The sequence below is a fragment of the Balaenoptera musculus genome, chromosome 7 (genome assembly GCF_009873245.2).
Source record: "Balaenoptera musculus isolate JJ_BM4_2016_0621 chromosome 7, mBalMus1.pri.v3, whole genome shotgun sequence".
NCBI lineage: Eukaryota > Metazoa > Chordata > Mammalia > Artiodactyla > Balaenopteridae > Balaenoptera > Balaenoptera musculus.
The window spans coordinates 48,357,092-48,379,142 of record NC_045791.1 but is presented as its reverse complement, the minus strand read 5'-3'; the positions used below and the strand labels follow the sequence as shown (position 1 = coordinate 48,379,142).

Genomic DNA, 22,051 nt, shown 5'->3' with positions numbered 1-22,051 from the left:
GTCCTCTCCGCGCTCCCCCTCCTCACCCATCCCGCTCCTCTCGCCCCCTCCCTTCCCAGGCAGCTGGTAGAGGAGACACCGCAGCCGCCGCTGTCTCTGTCAACATCACCCCGCCCTCGCCGGGTCTGGAGGCCGAAGTCGCGCACCATCCTGGGGATGCGGGCGGGGGCCAGGGTGGCGTGGCTGGGAGAGGGGAGGGAGGAGTGAGAAGGACTCAAAAACAGCTTCCAGGCGGCGGGCGGAGCTCCACTGCGCATCTGGGCGGGAGGGGTTTTCGGGTCAGCGGCTGGGCAGCCGCCCCAGAAACTCTTTGCAGCCGACAGTTCGGTGGGGTCCGTTTACTGCTGAGCTGTCGTGGCCTGGGTGGCATCAGCTGGTGAGGGCCGACGCCAGCCTAGCAACACCTCCTGAGCAACCAGAGCTCAGGAAACCAGAGATCCTGGAGGAAAGAGAAGCCCAGGAGGAGAAAGGGGCTCCAAGGAGCCCAACTTCTCAGAGTTCCCTTTAGGTGCTGGTGGAGACCCGTCACCTGGTAGCAAGTAAGTGCCTTTCTCTTGCTGAGTGCCCAGTCCCGGGATAGTGATAGCTGCCATCTGCTGCCAGCCTTTCCCACCCACCCTGCCTGCCCCACCCCGTACACACCCTTAGGGTCCCCAGTAGGAGATTCTGGACTTGAATTACGAGAGCTACTTCAAGAGCAGCAACTGTCTGTGCATGTTTGCTCTGCACTGTATGTATGTGTGGTCAGTTTTCTCATCCCATCAGGTAAGCTTCTGAAACCAGGATGCTCTGTTAGTGTAAAATTTCTAAAAACTCTACATGGCAATGACTTTTAGGTTACATGACACAATGATAGAACAGAAGGAATAAAAGCTTATGCAAGGTGGAGTATACTTCTTCTAAGGAATCTTATCTTCTACGCCAAGTAACTTAGTGATTTCACGATTGATGCTTTTCATGTAAGAATCAACAGATAAAATTAGCAGCACGGATGTGATGGGAAATGGTGTGCCAGTTTAAACAGTTGGGCATTTTGGTATTGTTTGGATCAACAGGTTTTTGTTTTTGTTCTTGTTTTTCCATTGTTTAGTTCTGTAATATGCATACCTTCTGAAGGTTTTCTTTTAAAAGTGATGATGATGTGTTCATTGTGACTGTGGTTATATGTTGCTTCCAATACTTAGGATATCGGTCTAAGAAGGACAAATGATGAACACGTGTGGAATGACACACTGATGGGTTCCTTTCATTAATGGAAATGATGGAGTCAAGTTTGGATATTGGCCAGAAAAATCTCTTGAAATGAGGAGGAGTTTGGGTGGTGCTTTTTGTGGATATTTTTATTCCTGGCTATCGGGTTCTCTATAGCAAAATGTAAGGAAGCTGGGCCCTATAATAAACAGAGTCCTGAGCACCATACCTGCTATAACCAGCCCTAATTAAAGTTTCTATAATCCAGCCTCTAGTTTTACAAGTAAAGAAGATAAGGCCCACGAGGAATAATTTGATGATGCTACCTGGCTAATCAATGATGAGCTGGAATTCCAATGAAGAAAACTTTGAATTTTATATGATAAAATGATTTCTGTTTTTGTGAAATTGAAGTTATTTAACTTTTGATTAAGCTTTATTTTTCTTATCTGTAAATGACATAAAAAACTTACAGATCCTGACAAGGACCAAATGACAGAGATTACATGAAGGGTTTTGTAAAGGTAATACCATGTGTAAATATTGCTTATATAAGGAATTGTTCTGCATTTTTATCCACTTCACTCTCTAGCTCTCATTTAAAGTCCAGTTCATTATAAGAATAAAAGAGGTTTTGACAGACCTCACTAGAATGCACTAGAGGAAGTGAAATTCAAATCCAGGTCACGATCTACTGCCACCAGTACAGTTTAAAGTATATTCTAACCTGTGAGCCTCCATCCTCACAAAATTGTGTACTTTGGCTAACAATTCATATTTAAACCTTTTGAATATTCTCAAAATATACTGTACTCTCTTTCTCTTTTTAGTTTTAAATTTTGTTTTAGGTATATGCTCTTACTTCCTTGGGATGAAACCATCAGTATATTGGGTATTGCTGAATTTATTTGATCCACTAATTAACATAGGAGAAATCAAAGTTTAGGCATAAATACGCTACTCTTGACTGCTGGGATTTATGAAAATTCTGCACTGAGAGGAGAGGTACTGTGAGCTCCCTTTTTACCATCAATGTATATAAAACAATAAGAGAAGAACCTAAAATTGGATGTAGGCTCAGGAAAAGGAACCAACAGATTCCAAACATGATACACATGTTACTGTGTGTCAGTCTCTACTGCAGAGGGGGCCGAAGAGCTAAGCCCCTAGGAACTGGGCATTCTGTCTCACAGCCTCCTGTGGAAAAACCTCTGGGAGGGTAGTTGATTTACACTCCCACTAATTTTGCCCAGGTAGGATGAATACAGGTCTAAAGCACAATGAAAATGGAAACAACAGTATTTTGCTCAATCCCTCACTTAGGGAAGAAGTATCCCAGTATGCCCCAGGCCTAGATCTCATTATGACAGTATCTGTAACACAACTGGGGTATTCAGAGACTGACCCACAACCCTAAACCTACCACCATAGACTCTTTCTTGAAAGCTTATGGTAGAGGCATTAGCATAAGAGAGACAGTCTTGATACCTGGAAGTCTGGTCCCATTATTTCCACTAACCCATATCACGATTGGTCCATTGTGAGAGGACATCTGTAAACTCTGCCCACCCTGACTAGCTATCGGCAATGCACAGTCACCCACCATCATATGACACTAACTTGTATGGACAGATCTCATTTTTCCCTGAGTTGGTCCCCTTCTCTTCTATTAATGTGGGCTAACCAAGGCCATGCAAGCAAGGTCTCACCTCTGCAACACTGAAAAAGCGAACCTTTAAGGCTGAAGAGAAAGTTTTCATTGGAGAGCTTCTAGAGATGTTTCTTTAGCTGGTCTGTATCTCTTTGCCCAGCTGGGATCATGATTTCCATGTGTTTGTTCATTTATTGTTATTTATAAACCAGGCTTATTCTGGTTATGCTCTATGCTGATAGGGGAACCCCCATGTCTGGCTAACAGATATCCCTGTTGTATACACAGCATTTCTGAGTGGATTGACTCAGCTTTTGCTGACTGAGGATAGCCAACTTTGTTGACAGTTTTGATTGTGGTGACAGCCAGGTGCCAGACTGACTGTATCAGCATCAAACAGGAGCTTGACGAAAATGTTGAAGCCCCACCCAAGGAAATTCTGATTTTAAAAGTCAGAGATTAGTCCAGGGCACTTGGTTTTAAACTGGAACATAAGAGGATGCTGATTTGAGGGCCATAGTCCCTGGTTGAATATATAGTGTTGGATGGAATATTCCTTCCCTTCTGCTTTAAATGCCAGAGTGAGGCTCCCCATCCACCAGCTTCTCATTCTCTGAGTTCTCCCAGAGGCTGCATGGTCTAAGAACCTAATTATAGGCTATAATTTTGGCACTTCCATATCCTGCCTCACCCTAATATGTTTAAAGGCTCCTCTCTAGTTGCTGTTACTCTCCAATTTGAGAAAAACTTGGTGTCTATGTATTTAGTTCCACATTTGAAAAGCTAGAGTAGTTTTGGGGGTGGTACAAGTAGATCCTGGAAAAACAGACCACCTGTTTCAGATGATCAGGAGCAGAGGTAAATAGCCAATTCTAAGAGGCATCTAGGGTTCCAGTGAATATGCCAGTCCTGGAATTTTTTTTAAATTTAGCATTCCACAGATTCAGTGGTGTCTAAAGCCATAGGCCAGAAGGTCTCAGGGTTACTGATGAGTATAGAAGTTACATGCATAACAAGCTCCCTTTTGTATTATTCTAGCAGAGGCAAGAATACATTCCTCCCTCTTGAGCTCTTACATGGCTTCTGGCCAGATTCCTCTGGTCAAAGGTCTGACTGACTAGGGTCACAAGAACAGTTCGTTCCGGGAAGATTCTGGCCTTTCCCCAACATGCTTATTTTGGTGGGCTGGACAGGCACAGCTTGGAAGTTATTATCCTATCCATAGAAACAAGGGACCCTGCTTGTGAACCATGAGGTTGCCATAGAGAAGCTCAAGTGGGCATACTTAAAACCCAGGCAACTTTCCTTCATGTTCTAGAACCCTTCTCTGCCTCCATTGCCAGTCATAATGGTTCACCCTAGTGAGACTCCATCTCCCATAGACACTTACCGTCCTGCATCCTGTCAAGGCATTCAAACATGCACTGACCTTTCCTTGGGCTCATTCTTCGAAATGAATGTGAAAAGAGACCAGGTGCTAAGACTTTGTCACATGACACTCTTGTCCAGATTTATTCTCCTCAGTATAAGTCATACTACTCTGAATGTGTGACCTGAGCTCCTCCTCCCTAGAAATATGACACAAAGACCTCAGATCCTAATTATGTTAATGAACCATCACTATAATTCAAGTTCACCAGATTTGGGGGGAGTTCAGTTCTCAAAAGACAACTTTTTACTTGGGGAAAGATAGCACCTGTCCCTTTGGATTTTTGCTGGTACTTGTTTATTTCAAAGGCTGCTTTCTGAGTTTTTGAATATAGAAGAATGCCTGGAATAAAAAAATTATTAAGAAATAAAATCAAAGTAAAATGGCAATGTATACTTATGTTTTTGAGAAAATTACTTATGTACAGTTTTCTTCTGCAGAATGACATATTCTAGGAACGTGTTGGCTGAAATTGTCACAGTGAGGGAGTTGAGTCCAGAATTGTGTGTATATATTGAAGCCAAAATTGGCTGACCTGGTTGCAGAACACAGCTGCAGGCAGAATCCAGGTCCAGGGACAAAGGAGAAAAAGTCAATTAAGCCAGGTGAGATAAACTGTATACCAGAGAGAAGTAAAAGTGTAGGAGTCAGATAATCAAAGCTAAACAGGAAGTAAACCGTTGAAGTGAAAAAATAATCCCAAAGCAGAAAACCAGGTAGGTTGAAGTCAAGGGGAGCAGACAGCTGCAAAATTCCAGGTGGATTGGCGTTATTCTGGTTAATCTGTCCTTTATTCCCAAGCCTTCAGTATGTAAATTTTCCATTTTTGGATTTTAGTAATACATGTACATGGTAAATTATGTTCAAGTGGTATAGAAATACTAAGCAGAAAGCAGCAGAGTCCTCTGACACCTTTTCAGTCCCTCTGCCTAGATATAGCAGTTTACTTCCTTTCAGAGGGAAAACACCATGCATGTGCTAGCATATAGGCTACTGTGTGTATAATCTTCATAAAACATTTTATTCAAAGCCGTTCTTTGAATGCAATGCAAGCTGTTCTCAACATTTTGTTTTTCACTAAATAATTTATTTGGAGAATCATTCCATATGAACACAGAACTCAAACTTTAACAAAATATTCATAGGGCAGTTTAATTGCTGGGCAAAAGAGTTCATGAAACTTTATTTTAGGAAGTATTGCCAAGCAGTCCTTCAGAAAAAATGCACTTATTTACACTCTTTCCTGAACTATGAGAGAGGGCCCATTACTTCCATATCCTAGCCTGCCAAAGATTGCACCCACTGAGAAGAGTCTGAAGTATGTCTCTAGAGATTTACTGTTAAGATTATTGATTGTTTTAAACTTATTTATATCTTTCAAAATTTCGTGAGACATCTTTCCTTATGCTTCCTAAAAGAAAATGATAATATTTTTGTATCCTTCATAAGAAAAAAGCGATACATGTAATATCATTTGTGTTCTAACCCCTGGAGAAGAAAAAATTATAGAGAACTCTTGGTGAAAAGGCTTTGCATCAGAGAATTTAGCTGTGAGTCATTACAGAATTGGGAAAGATGAAATATAAGCCATAATATATCTATGTAGTGCAGTCAAGAGGCTCCAATGAACAAAAATATAATCTAAATTGCTTACTTCACTAAAGCAGGTATGGTTCCTACATTCTCAACAATATAGATTCCAGTTAATCATCACATTAACTCTGTCTCTGTCAGTTATACATGCAGTACCTTCTAGTCTCCAAATGTTTATCAGCCTTGTTATTACTATCATTACTTTTTTTTTTTTTTTTACAATTATCTGAATGTAATTGGTACAAGAGGCTTGTTGCATTGTCCATGTCCACTAGAGAGCATAATTGTTTCAAAATAGCTTGGAAACTAAGTGAGAAGTCATTTTACCCTTTATTTCCTATTTCCTGTCAGAGTGAAATTGACGTTTGCTAAGTTATCCTTACTCTATGGATCTACTGTCCTAATTTTTGCTTCATTTTTCTTAATTTATATTATCTTGCTCTATGGCCTACACCTTTGTAAACAACCCTAAATCTTTTGGTAAATATATTAAGAGAATAAATAAATATTTATTATCTGTTATAATAAGTGAACATTTCATAATTCTCTTTGGCAAAGCTACTCTAGCATCTGTTTCTCACACCTAAGATCAACTCCAGCTTCCCAGAAAGCATATAGGTTGATTATTTAGATGCTGTAGTTTTAATTCCCTAAGGTGGGAAAAATGAAAGTGAGAAGGCTGTGACTGCTATGGGCAGTCACCTCCTACATGTGCAGAATCTGTCTGCACAGCTTGACTGCATTACTGGCAGGCTGTGCTCTGGGAATCAAACTGAGGGACAAGGGAAGCAATAAGGAATGGGAGAAGGAGGGAGAGGAAAAACATCGACTTCCGGCATCCCCTTTCTTCCCTGCCCTTCGTTATCTCTAAGAAATGCAGCTGCAGTTGCTGATAGAGAATGCTATCTATACACACAGCCTCTTCCCGGGAACTAAACTACAGAGAGGCCGAGCGCTGGCCCACTGATTGAGTGGCTGTGTCATTCATCATCTAACTCAGAGACTTTTGAAAAGGAAAGAGAATGCGGTTAATAATTAATTCTCACCAACAGACATAAACCCAAACTGTCCCCAGAATGCTGTGACTTATGGTCCTGCTACTTAACGATGAGATTGAGTGGATTGGAAACAAAAGGTAAGAGTGGAAGGAAAAAGCTAGATTCATTATCTTGAGGGAACTGGGAGCAACAAGATAAGGTGCGTATCCCAGTTGCATTTTTCATTTCAAACTTTAGACCTGTTTTGCACCAGAACCTCTGTGGCAGAATGGCAACATCTGGTAAGGTCAAGGCACCCACAGAATAAGGAAAATTCTAGAGCTGAGGGAGATAAGTTGCCCAGAGAGGTGAAAAGCATGTGATCTTTTGGAGAAGTGATATTCTAAAGCGAGTATTTGCCTCAGCAATTCCGGTATAAGCTTCGTCTCTCATACTTAGGATATCAGATAAGAAAAACAACCAAAGAAAATGTAATGATGTCTTTGCCTGCTTTATGAAGATGGTTGAATGAAACATGGCTATCAGCCAAAGGAATCTTTCTGTCTAGCAGGCTGCATTAGATTTATCCCAAGGGACCCCAGCCGAACATACTCTGAAATTGTCTGTCTGGGTTGGGCTGCTGACTCCTAGATATTCAACATTAGTGCCAGGAGATTTCTAATATGCAGTCAAGAGCTGGTATAATTCAAATCAGATGTACTGAGAGGGTTTTCTTTCCCTACAACTCTCAGTACCAGGATATTGATCAGGGGCCACCATCCTCTTCCCTTCTCCCTTCTCCCTCCTCTCAGAGGCCCCAGCAAATCATAAACTGCTGATTTGACAATATCACATCTAGTCAGCTGCCCAAGGTCTAGTACAATGTTGAAGGTTTTGTGCCCATCTCAAGCTAACCCAGAGCCAGAGTAGGTGCTAATGGTTGGTCTTTTATGACAACTGGTTCAGAGCTCTTCCATCTGACTGCAGATTTAGGAAATGGTTTGTGGTTCTATGAGCTTAGTTCCACTGCTCAGAAGCTGGGCAACAGTGAAGGTCTGAGAAAATCCACAGTCTCTCTGCAGATTAAGAGGATGCTTAAGGAGGTCACCTGGTTGTGAATGGTCCCCAAGAGCTGCAAGATATAGTTCCGGTTCTGGACTTTTTAAACAGATGTTGAGATCAGGTCTTACATCTCAGGGGAACCAGTTGCATCAAGGACATTAGGACTGAAGATACCTTGTAGAATCTCATTGCGTGACAGAGCCCCTTTGCATTCCTCTGGGAAGTGGCAAAGAGTACTTTTCTTTCACTTGTTAACCCCGAATGAGGCCCCTGGCCAGAAATTTTTGGCCAACGATCTGACAGATTCTTGGGTTCACGAGAAATACAGTTCTAGGAAGATCCTTGCGCCTTTAAAACTTGTTCATGTTTTTCGGAGTAACGGATAATTCAGAAATCCTAGAGGCCAATTTCACAAAGCAGTAGAAGTTTTGAGAACATCTAGAGAAACTGGGAACATTGAGAGGTTTGGAATGTTGAGTTAGACCAATTTCCCAGACTCACCAGTAGGGAATCAACACATTTGTTGTCTTAGAAGATTCAAGTAGGACTATTTAAGGCAGGATCAGCTTTACCTTTTGTGTTCCTGGCAACCTGGCTTTCTGCTGCCTTTATCACTGTCATAGTGGCATTTGTTAGTGAGGCGGGAGACCCTCATTGGGATCCTATCCCCAGTGATCTGCATCCCTTCTTGATATTTCAACTGCCACTAAGCTTCCTGTTCATTGTTCTTAGAAAATTTGCAATCAGATGCAGATAGACTTTGTTATCTGACACTGGTTATGATCTTCTAATCCTATTGTGTATGTTGACTGTGTCATTCTGAATCTTAATGTCCTAGACTCCTCCCTCCCTCAAGAAGAGGAGGGAAAATTTGACTAACACTGTAGAATCCAGGCCCACCAGTGTTGGAAATGATTTTAATTTCAGTCTCTGTTGCTCTTGAAACTTAATAATTTTCAGAGATGACCAAGATAACTTGGTTCTTATTTGTTTACAAGTCTGTCTTCCATTGTCCTTAAATCCAGTGACTATATTTTATTAATATTTCCAGCACTGATACCTAGCACGGTGCTTGGCACTTAATATATGCTCCACAAATGATTGCTAAATAAATGAATGTCAAAAGCAAAAACCATGGTTAAACTTATTGCCCTATATTATATAGCAGACTGCAATATTTATATATATTTTAAAAATGTATCTGAAATTAAAATGCTAAAATATAGAATTATAAATAAAAATAAGTGTATATGATTATAAATAGCTTTTTGAGAGACTCACTTATTTTATAACCACTTTCTGCAAGATAACATATTCCAGTAATGTGTTCCACGGGGTCTCAGATGGGTTAGGACATCTTAGGAAGGATAGAGTTGAGCAATCAGGAAATCTGAAGCCACCAGAAAGTCCAGAACAGGGACCCAAAGTAGGTCAATCCTAAGTTAGGCACACATAGTGAGGAGCGTTAGCCAAAACTGGCTAAACCCTGGGCGGAATACAATTGCAGAGAATGTAAAGACAAGAGCCAAAAATCAAAAGTCATTTAAGTCAGGAAAGAGTAAAACAATCTCAGGGGCAAGAAAAAGAGTTGGAATAAAGAAAATGTTAGCACACTGGAGTAAAGAGATGCAAATACAAGAAGAATCCAAGAATATAAATTAGTTATGTAGTAAATGGAGTGAAGCCTGAGCCAGTTTTTGGAGGCTAGAACTTATATACCCACAGGAGTACGATGGCTATTTTCATCAGATGTTTGATCTGTCCCGATAGCTGCCTTTCAATCAGTCCTTCCACATAGAAATATTTCTACCTGTGGGACTTTAAATCGTCAGGCGATAAATGTGACTTGTTTTGGATTATACTTATAATAAAGAGAAATATCATCAGCTTCTTCTAAACCTGACAGGAATCTTGGAATCTAAGAGAAGTACATTCTGCCTATTAACCCGGGAGTCATCATTCATCAATCTCAACCCTTTAAGGTATATCTCAGGACAAGAAAATAATGGTTGATTTTTTTTTTTTCATTGGAGGTCTTGGACTGCCACTCGTGGCGTATTATTATAGTGTTTACACTTAGCAAGTTAGAGGCAGTTGTTAGAAGAAGAAGCAGATAGAAGCAAGCAACTTGAAAGCAGTACAAATAAAATCTAAAAGTCTGATGATATCATGGACATTTTACAAATGTGACAATCAACAAAAGCTTCTCAAGGGGGGAACTCTTTATAGATCCCTTTGTGGAATGAACTTGCACTTTGGCTCAGAAGATCCCTGGGTCCTGCAGTGCCTGTCCAGGACTCTTTGTGCCCATGAGAAAACTATGCCAGGCATTTTCTCAAAGCATCAGACCTCTGCATGCTCTTCTCAGCAAGTTTCATGGCAATCACTGCAGTCCTTACCAAATATCTCTGATATGACATTGTAAATTATAAGGAATCAATATACTGGGTACATGTAAAATTTTTTTTTCCCGGGAATCAAGGTGGATGTGTGGGACAAAAATTGAGGCAATGCAAAGGTGGGTTTCACTGTAATTATTGCAGTAATGATTTTAATATTATTCAATTTCAATAAACTATCCTGTTTTAGAGAGTAGAAAAAAATAAATAAGTCTGATGATAAATGATGATATTGAAGCAAGATATTTGAAAAATAAGTAAATTTTATGATGAGCAATTGTTAGTTTTTATTAGTCTGGAAAGAGGGTTCCAAGTAGATATATGCTGACATTCCTATTCCATATTTCTCTCTTTAAAACTGCTTCACACCTATCCTTGCAACATCTCTTGAGGGTCTTGGGCATAAGCTGCCATTGCTGTTGTGAAAATGTCCCTCTCTCTGGTCACAAATAACTGAACCAAGAGGAAATAAATCCATAGGCTGGGCTAGTCAATTAGAGTATCTTTTAATTTACATTTTTGGAGGTAGAGGTTATAGGCATACGGTGGGAACTTAAACTGAAAAATCAAAGTTGAGGCAGGCGATGGCGTTTTGTTCTACGTGCATTCTTAGAAGTCAGCATAGGAAGCCATTCTTTAGATAGAATGCAGTAGAATTTAAAAGAAAAGAAAAGCCGAGAAAACTGTGATGCCATGAATGGCATAAGGAGTTATCCCAGTAATTATTTTCCATTTTTATTTTTCAGGGTACAGAAATGGACTATGTGTCCTCTCCTTGGATGTCTATGAGATTGCCATTTGTGTATTTTAAATATCTCTCACACACCTCTTATTTAACCTAGTAGGAGTCTGATTCTCACAATGATTGGTACTCCATTATGATTAACTAACATATTTTTTCTTACTTTCCATTAATAGCAAGTAATGGATTCAACTATTAAACAACTCAATTTTACCCAGTAGTGGAAAATTCTGGATTAACATATATGTGTGTGTACATATGTGTGTGATTTCTGTCTTAGGAAAATATTATAGAAGAAATTCAGCTAAGGCCAGCACTATTACAGACAAAATATACATATAGAAAATGCTACAGTATCAAGTACAAAATTTCTTATCCTTAATTGCAATAATAAAATTACAGAGGGGGTTAAGGAGGATGTATAAAGAATAATCAGTCAGTTGTCACTGAGCCGGATCATTTGAAGGGTAGGTTTTGACAGAAATTGGGCTGGAAAAAATCAGCAAAAGAACATAATTTTATATGAGAGGAAAGAACCAGGTTCATAAATGGAGAATTGATACATGAAATTATATTTAATGAAGACTAATTTAAGTGACCCATAGGATGACTTGAAGTAGATAAAGACTGGAATTGAGAGAGACCTGTAAAGACTACTAGAGCAATCCAGAGATAGAATTACAAAGATGACTATCTTGATGTAAGTATATGAACAGTGGATAATATTTAAATACCTGATGGAAAATAATTGTAAGAAAATTATTTTTTTCAGAGGAATTAATGATGAAGAAAAACATTTCATGAGTAATTTTCAAGGTAATAAGTTTATATGTGTGTTTTTGTTTTTACAATGGCTAGAAGGTAAAAGAGTGATTCTAGTCTTGGGGGAAAACAACAAACTTTGTTTTTACTTGTTAAGTTGCTGTTATTGGTGGATTGCCACATAGATGACTGAGGGAAGGGAGTGTTTTGGGAAATGTACTTGGTAAATACCCTTGTATGGTAGTTAAAACTCTGTGTTTGCCTAAGTATTTACCAAAAAGATGGATATAACTAGGGGAAAAGCAGAACTTTAAAGGATGTCAAAGTTAAAATTTTGGAGGAAAAACTAAGTCAAAGGAATTAATCAGAGCTATAGGAAGAGATAAAGAAGAGGGGGGTCCCAGAGCCAATGAAAACTGAGTTTAGAGAAGGAAAGTCTAGTCAGTGGTTAAATACAGCTGAGAGTGAAATAATTAGATTTGGCCTTCCAACAATCTCTAGCCACTTTAGAACTCTTTCATTACAAGGGAGAAACTGAAAGGCAGATTTCAGTAAAAGAAAGAGGATTCAATGGATGAATAAATGAAATAGAATGAGTTATTCATGAAATTATAAATTAAGTCTAATATTAAGTGAAACAAAACCAAGTTTAATGACTCAGATTTCTCTAAAACTCAGGAATTTTCTTTGAATGATTTTATTCAGTTTGCTATTCTCTTTTATTCATATCCTAGACTTTTATAATTTAAAATTTTTCTTTATATACACAAATCTTATCTAGAACTGAAGAAAATACTTTTCAGGTGCAAAATTGGAAATGGCTTCCCCAGAACCTAAGGGCCTTGTCCCCTTCACCAGAGAGTCTCTTGAAGTTATGGAACAGCATAATGCTAAAAAACACAGTGAGGAACACAAAGAAGATTTAAAGCCGAACACTGACTTGGAAGTTGGAAAAGAGCTGCCATTTGTTTATGGAAATCTTCCTAGAGCAATGGTGTCTGAGCCATTGGAAGATGTGGACCCATACTACAAGAATAAAATGGTAAGGATTAATTAAACTTATTATGACTATATTTTTATTCATTTTCCAGACATGTGAAAAATGTAATTGAGATAGGATGAAAGAAGATAGAAGAATAAGTGAAGAGGTAATTTTAAGTTATAGAAAACTGGGTAAGAAATTTCACACATATTTGAGATTTTTATCAAAACTGAATATTTGCCTGGTAGGTTAGTTTGTTTAGGGTTACTTTACTTTGTATGTAACAGGCTATACTGTAATGCCTTAATGTAAATGATTTCTTTTATGTGAGCATAATGATTGGCTACTTAAGATTATTGATTTTAAAATAACTATCATATAAAATTTCCATGCTATGTACAGCAATTTCAGCTGTTCAATTTGATGATTTTACTCAGTAGTTAGGAAAATAAAGCCAATCTATATTTCATTCATAAATTTTATTCATTCATACAGTCACAGCCTATCTATCCAGAGAATGATTTGAGGAACTTACTAAATATTTGAACAATCCAAAAAATAAGCACAAAATGATAAAAATAAAAATAATTATGCTTAGAAAAGACAGAGATCTGTGTAGACTGACAAAGCTGGAAGAGTCTCTACTAAGGAAATAGAATTTGAGTTATAGCTTGGAGAACACTTCAAATTTTTACAAGGCAAAGGGAAGATCTTCAATGAACAGTCAGTCAATAGCAGATATTAATTCTGGAATAGGGAAGAGACAGGCTGATGATAGAACTAGAACCCTGTAGATGTGTTGCAAATTGTGGGAAATCAGATGAGATAACAGAGATGACAACATGGCTTTAATGTGGTGGCCAAAGTACTGGTGTAATGAATGCAGTGTTTAAGTAAGATTAATCTAGAGATTTCTAAATTACTATTGCATGGAAGAGATAGGGTCAGAAAGATGAAATTAGAGAGAAAACAATTGAGGCCTGAAGTCAAGAGGTCTGGATTATAGGAGTGTCTTGGAGAGAGAGGTAACACACCTGAGATGAAATAGCAGGATTTGAAGACTGATTAATAATGCCAAGGTTTCCAGCTTGAAAGAATAGAAGTGCTTCTGACAAAAATGAAGTAACTATAAAGAAAGATCAAATTTGGGAGATATGAGGATTAGTCCCGTTGTAGACAAATGTAATTTGATATTCTTGTAGAGTGTTCAGTGATTTTACCAAATGGGTGAAATGGAAATGAATCACTTTCTGGACAGAAGGCAAAGTGAGCATTATGTATAATCACAACTCTTTTGAACACTTTGCATGGTGGCAGCGTATTGACAATTTACAGTATAAATGTATGTATTAACAAAAGACTCCAGTATCTCTGGCAGCCTCCATGGGCATTATGCATCATTCGCTATAAAACACCTATAAAACCTTAAGAACATTTTAGTGAAAATGTAAGTCCTCATCTCAGTTATCTCCGCTTTCACTTTTGCTATGCTTAAGTCATTAACAGTTGATATAACACAGTAACCTTAGAGGTAACTCTATTATAGCAGAGTTCTGGGTTCTTTGTAGTATTTACAGACATGGCAGACAAATCTAGGTGTGTTACTGAAGACAAAATCAAAGATTTTGAAAAAAACCCAAAAACGGTAAGGATACCTTAGTATAAAAAGTATTGTTATTAGTGATAACACAAAGATATTAAAAATTTGAATTATATTTAGTTTACTCTGTTAAAGATGGCATACAAATAAATAATTCTAAAATTAAATGAACAATTTCAGCACTTAAACATTAACTAGAAAATTATTCTATCTGGAACTACTCATTCCTTCACAAAGACATAAGCTGGTTGGCTAATCCTGTGTGAAGTTTGAAATTGTTTTGGAAATACATGGAAAGCACATTTTAAACAATCAGATTTATTTTATTTGGCCCTTTTTATTTTCTTTTTGCTTTAAAATGGAAAGAGGGACAGTAACTACAATCAGGCCAAAATACACACAAATTGTATGTTGGAAAAGTGTTCCATTGAGGAGAATCAGAGCACGGTTTGTTTTCCATTAGAATAGGTATTCATTAAAAATATCAATGAATATATATTTGTATATATAGACAAATATAAATACCCAATGTATAGTCACATATACACCTCTGTATAATTATATATTAAATATAATATATATTTTAGTATATTTTAATATATTTTATCACATTGCATTATACACTATACATTTATATTACTGTTACATTATACTCTATATAATGTTTACTATGTGTAATATAGTTATGCACACACCACAACAAATGAATTTTCCAAATGGGTATGTATATATAATAAAAGTGCACATATGTATGTGTGTATATACTTATGTGTGTGTGTATATATATATAGACATACACACATACATATACACTTTTACTATGTATCCATATTTTACACACGTATACATATACACACATATACATAAGTCCTTTTTAAAATGTTTCTGATTTTTCCCTTTTTTGGTTTAATGCTTCTATATGCCAACATATTAGTTTTACATGATATAAACTTCTGTTTTAAATATGTTTATGTCATTGATAACATACAAGTGGGATTTTATACCGTAGGTAATTACTAATGATTAATGTAATGTTTGAGTGCATTCGGTCACTTTTACTACTATAATCCCATACCTTATTTGCTTCAAAATAAAATTAACTTATTTTACATTCATTGAATTTTAGTATGCTTAAATGCATACCCATGAGCCATCTGGATATAGATTTCTTTCTATCACATTAGTTCTGCAGGAAGACTTGAGGATTGGTGTGTGGCACACGGTTTTCTTAGGTAGAACACTGGTAAAAGAAAAACTGGTAGATAAGGCTAAATATAAGTAAAAATAGTTTTAAAAAACCTTTCCATTTGATTTAGTCTGTAAAATGATATCAAAATGTAAGAAGTATAACTGTTAGACTTCATGACTGAAATGATCATTGGCAATATGTTTCATAATTGATGAGATCATAATTATCAGTTCTAATTTCACTTGATGTTCTTTTTTTTCATTTCACTTGATGTTCTTTTTTTCCTCTTACAGACTTTCATAGTATTAAATAAAAAGAGAACAATATTCAGATTCAGTGCCACCTGGTGTACATTGTCTCCTTTCAATTCAGTTAGAAGGACAACCATTAAGATTTTGGTACATCCATATCCTTTTCTGTTGGTTTTAGACTGTACTAATATCAAATGCAACTATTCTATTCAGATATTGCTGCAGTCTTTTTCTCTTTTTAATTAATATTCATTTTAGGTCATACTGAAATCTTGATTATAACTGCACTGTGTTCCATATTTGAAAGTACATTTAAAATATATTTTCTAGGGACTTCCCTGGTGGACCAGCAGTTAAGACTCCACACTTCCACTGCAGGGGGCTCAGGTTCGATCACTGGTCAGGGAACTAAGATCCCACATGCCTCGTGGCCAAAAATATATATATACATATTTTTTTCTTTTCTAGTACACACAACAGTAGTAAATGTTAACAAATCTTAGTAATCCTCATTGTTTTCAATATGAGCAGTATATTTTTTTGACACTTAAGAAACTATGTGATCTCATATGTGTAAATACATATAAACAGATTATAGAAACATATATTTCCAATATTATTTTTATTACCATTATTCCTTGACAATAACTTACCTTTTTCCGACTGTTAATTTTAATTAGCATCCTGATTGACTGCATATTTATGTCCATGACTGATTTGCCAAAATGGGGGCCAGCATTACAGTAAGTTATATAATTTTATTATGTATAATTGCATATATGATTATATTTTATATTTAATACATAGTGTTACAGTACATTATATATTACATATTATAACAAATTAATATTTTTAGTATATAATATACATTGTATGTAATATAATATTTATATACATTCCACAATTAATTGGTAGTCAAATTTCATGGTTAATGCTGTAAGACATAGCCCACTCTAGAAGCCCTAACTAAAGCCCTATCCTATGGTTGTCTGGTTGATTGGTTGGTTGCTTGCTTGGTTGCCAGATAATTATCCTCAACATAGTACTTCAGAGATGATGATGTATTAGTCTCACTTTTAATATGAAAACTTTTCTGCAGGAATACTTTGCTTGGAATTTATACATTTGAAATACTTGTAAAACTCATTGCAAGAGGCATCTGGGCAGGATCTTTTTATTTCTTTGGTGATCCATGGAACTGGCTCGATTTCAGTGTAACTTTGTTTGAGTGAGTATTTAAGTTGCAAACATCTTAATACCTTGCTAAGAAAATGCTTTTCATAAAGAAACATTGAGGATGATAAAGTTTTCTGCCTGCAAAAATTCTGTGAGTAAAGAATAATTCATAAATCATAGCCATAATGAGTTCTCTCAGGCAGCTCCAACTGAACTAGTCCTCAGAATATGCATTCAGAATGAAAGGAATTGGATCTTATCTCTGTAATCTACCTGAAGCAAAAACAATAGAGATTGAATTTTTGCATTTGAAGTGATTATTTTCAGTGAGCAGAAAATTTCCTGAGAGCTTAAGAGAGCATCCTGTCGTATTTGATTCTTCTCTAATCTACATTGCTTAAAACCAGTAAATATTCTAGTTATCAGAATAAGATATTTTATACACACACATTTTTCTAGAATGGTACATTAAATTCTAATAATTTACACGTGTATTGATTTTTTTAATCCTTCTACTTAGTGTACTCTATTTTATGGCTAAAGAAATTGTCACTGGCATCAAACTTCTGTTAAAAATAATTTAAAATAATACTCTATTTGTGGACTTTGGGTCAATTTTTTAAAAAAAGCAATAATCTTTATAAAGAACATAATTAGTTTCTGCCATGTTGTAAGCTGTCAAAAAATAGTAGCTAATATCATTGAAATTATTATCACTACTACTTCTACTATTACTATTATTATTTCTGCTCTTGCCATTGCTATTAGCTAACACTTAGGTAACACAGCTAACATTTAGCCCTTAGTATATGTCAGGTGCTTTGCTATGAACTTTACATATATTAACTTATTTAATCCCCCCCAAATCCTCAGAATTAGGAAGTATTATTATCCTTACTTTACATTTGAGGAAACTAAGGCAAGAAAGATTAAGTAATTTAAATAGTGGAGCCTGTATTTCTACATGGTCAGTCTGGCTACAGAGTCTATGTCCTTAACCACTATACACCTTTACTTCTGCTGTCATCACCATCACCATTGTCATCATCATCACCACCTCATCACCATCACTATCATCACCAGAAGTTTAAATACTTAAATTTTATTCCTTTAAAAAACTATGGATTTCCTTATTTTTAACTATCTCTTCACCAATTAGATTCAAAATATTTATGAACATAATATAGAGTATTTGATATGGAATTATGACTACTCAGAGTGTCAAGCTTTTATAAACTCTCATAATTTGTTTGTAGATTAATATTTACTTGGATACCTTGCACTATAGCAGTCTTTCCCTTCCAATCAATAATAAAACTATTTGCAAAATGCAATAATGAAAGCAAGTGAAACATTTGGATATATGGTTTTAAAAATAAGTTTCAAATAGTATGAAGAGCCAAAGATAAGTAACATAAACTCAATATGACTTCTAAATGACTCCAATTTAATCCCACAGGCATATATCAAGATATTCACCTCCAAACTTCATTTCAATATTTCGAATTACAAGAAATTTGAGAATTTTGAAAATTATTCCTTTAAACCAAGGTAAGAAAAGGCATTGAGTTCTTCATTTTGTTTTATGTACTTCCGTGTATTCATCTGAACACCCCTATTATTGCTTGAAGAAATGTTAGATTGAACAGTGTTTCAGCTTTGGAATAAATGAATTATCTGATTTTCAGATTTATTTCAGTCACTCCTGGAACGGCAAGAAAAAAATATCACATTTTTTACTTATTTGAAGTGGGTTCAATGCTTTTGAGAATAAAATACAGAGCTCAATCAAAATATATTATTTTTCTATTTTTTTCTTTTTTACTTATTCTTACGTCTTGAATATGAACTTATAAAATTGTCCTTAGACTTCTGAGAGACATAGCAGTTTAGACAGATATCTAATCTATCCTCTTCTTTTCCTCATTGTGTCTAAAAACCAGTTGAAATGAACAAAGCAATATAAAATAAGATAAATTCCCTTTTGCTGTCAGTGCTTGGATAGGATGCATTCCACATGCCACAAAGTTTAAGAAGGTTCTGCTAAATAAAGTAGAGCTGTGACCACACTGATGGAAGAAGCTGACAACTATTTTACACCTCTCATTCCTGAAAGTGTCTTAGAGAAGCCTACCAATACCTTCTGATTTGTTGTTCTGAATGAATAAAAACAATCAGCTAGGAAAACTTGACCCAGAGTTTTTTTTGGCTGCTATGAGTCAGAAGTATTATGAAATATTTGAATGAATAAACCCACAGGCAAGTGTGATAATACCAAAAGTAAGATCTATAGGCAACTTTCATCCACTGGAACATCATGAAAAAGGCCAGATATATTGCATACTCTGTACTTGGAGAACAGGCTGGGCAAAATAGCAAAAAAAAGATTGGAGAAATATGGTAATGGATGCCTAACCTTGTGGATATACTGAAACATTAAATAGTACACATTAAACAGGTGAATTGTATGGTTTATAAATTATATCTCAGTAAAGCTGTTTGATAAAAATGGTCTGTGGCATGGCAGCTTCACCAAACACAGTGAAGAAACCAGCAGTGAGAACTGCCTTGGCAGGAATTTTCACAGTCCTAGTTCTTTTACTACTCTCCGTAAATTACTAGAACATAAAATTGTATCACTTTCATCTTCATCTTAGAATCAGAGGTAAAGATTGTAGAAGAATTCAGGTAAATCCAAGTTAATACAAGAAGAATACAGTAACTAGAATTGGGAGCACACAGGCTGATAGGAACTGCTGTTTGTTTCAAAGGAGAAAATAATCAAGGCACATATCAGCAATATAGAGTGTATGAAAATATTTTGCAATACAGAAGGAAAAACATACTATTCAACAGAATGAAAATAATCCTTTTTTTTCTTTTAAAAATATGCTCTAAGGAATAGAAGCAAGCATAAGAAATCATCTGTTTTGTAGTTTTGTAGTCCCAATAGAAAAAAACCTAGACTCTCAAGTAGAAGATGAAAATGAGATCATAAAATAGACAAATAAAAATACCTTTAAGACAAAAAAATAGTAAAAATTATAATATCCTTGGTGACCTTTTGATGGTAATAGAAGTAGTAAAATATACAGCATTATCTGTATAATATTATGGTGTAGTAAATAAACCACTCATGTGAAGAAAAACTAGAGACCTAGTAGAACCAAAAATGGAATGGGTTAATGAAGGAAGACAAAACCAAGTTCCATTATATGGATAATTGGTGATCCTAAAAAAAGAGACCAGATTAAATATAAAAGACAAATTATTCAAAAATACATTAGAAATTTTCAAGTCCCTTAACCTGAGAAAGACCTTAGTCACAAATGGAAAAGGCTCATCTTATACTAGATTAAAAAAAAGTAACAGATACACTTAGACATATTATAAAATTTTGTAAATTTAAAGTATTAAAGAGAAAAAGCATTATAAAACCTACAAGCAAAAGAGCGAAGAAAAAGAGCCTATGGAAAGGTTATGCACACCTCTTGATAATATTAAACATGAGTAGGCAGTGGAGTTTCAGAGCTTAGGGGAAGTATAGATGGGGAGGTTGTGACACCAGAATTCTATACCTGTCTGCCATTCATATGGGAAATCTACACAATAATATCCTCAGCCATCCAAGAATTCTGAAATTTTACACGGATCGTTCCTGAGTATCTGCTGAAAATCGAAACTATGAAAATAAAATATTCAACAATGGGAAGATTTAGTACCAAAAGAATGGAATGAACTCTGAAATCGTTTCAACAGAGAATGAATTCCAAATTACTGTTGTTAGTGGGTTGCAAAACAGAATGCAAATATTATAAATCAGAAGTTATAACATGGACGTCTGTGGTTTATTCTTCAACTAGAGAGGTATTTTGCTTTTTTTAGAAAAATTTGAAATAGATTATAAAAATCTAATGATTTTAACATTAAATTCTAAATTAACTTGGATGAATTATCAGCATTCTTGCGTGGCAACTGCCAGCTGTAGTTGAGGAGCAGCTGCCTCTTTAAGTCAGGCATATTCATTCAAGTATCCTCCACTCCCTATTTGCATGAATTTATGTTTCCTGACAAGTCTTTGTGATGATTTGAATGTTATCTTTCCTATAAATCATGAAAGATAAGATATAATGCAAAATACATAAAATTCAACAATTATAACTAGGTTAAAAGTCCTAAATTATATAAATAAACAAAAACTGAGAAGTAGGAATAGAGAAATGTGAGGAAGTAAATATGGTTATTTCCTTATCTTATACGGTGAGACTATAGTAGATACAGTTTTATTTTAGATGTAGAGAGTACATGCTTTTTCAAAATAAGAACCTAAGTTTGATCAGGTTCTCAAAATAGATATACTTTATCTAAAATACTAGAGGGAAAAAAGAAATTAAAGTTTATTCAGAAAGGATAGGACACATAGTAAATCATAAGGGGAATATAAAAATCAAAAAAAAGTAATGATAAAGGCCAATCCAACAATAAAGCCAATTTATAAAAATGAATATAACTGGGTAAAAATTGTCTGTCAAGATGTAGAGACTTTAAAATTAAATTAAAAATAAGTTAAACTCCACAAGAGATATACCTAAACTAAACAAAATGAAAGTTTAAAAGTAAATAAAGGAAAAAGTACCAGGAAATCAAAATCAAAATTGGCATATGGCTCAGAACTTTGAATGTAGGTAACAATGAATTGCAGATAACAATGAAAATTACTAATAAATTTGATTCTGTAAAATTTGATGCTGACTTTTTACCTTAATCAAAATGTCACCACTAAATTAAGCTCCACAAGAGACTTGGGTTATATATATTTATAAATGTAGGTAGATATTTTATATTCATAGATATATAAATATAAATTTATATATTTGTAAAATATATAATAGACTATCATTAATAAAACATATTTGCATGAATTTATACACATATATATTCTTATTTAAGAATTTCTATTCTTAAAGATAATTTCAACAAAACAATATGAAAAAATTTTTTCAGTAAGAAATATACAGAGGACTCATGACAGTTATCAAACAAAAAT

At 35.5% G+C, this 22,051-nt stretch overlaps 1 protein-coding gene across 2 annotated transcripts in view; it reads left to right on the top strand.

The window, feature by feature from the left end:
• Window positions 1-274: 274 nt before the first annotated feature.
• The window catches only part of SCN7A (sodium voltage-gated channel alpha subunit 7), a 76,678-nt gene continuing 54,901 nt past the window's right edge, over window positions 275-22,051 (top strand). The window contains exons 1-6 of one of the 2 annotated variants that reach the window (XM_036858901.1): window positions 275-539; window positions 12,610-12,848; window positions 15,871-15,983; window positions 16,482-16,571; window positions 16,928-17,056; window positions 18,464-18,555. In XM_036858901.1, coding sequence (XP_036714796.1) covers window positions 12,624-12,848; window positions 15,871-15,983; window positions 16,482-16,571; window positions 16,928-17,056; window positions 18,464-18,555 — 649 coding nt within the window. In that variant the 5' untranslated portion in view covers window positions 275-539; window positions 12,610-12,623. Of the gene's footprint in view, window positions 540-11,823; window positions 11,861-12,609; window positions 12,849-15,870; window positions 15,984-16,481; window positions 16,572-16,927; window positions 17,057-18,463; window positions 18,556-22,051 lie in introns of those variants that run through there. The other variant, XM_036858900.1, reaches the window with a different exon arrangement.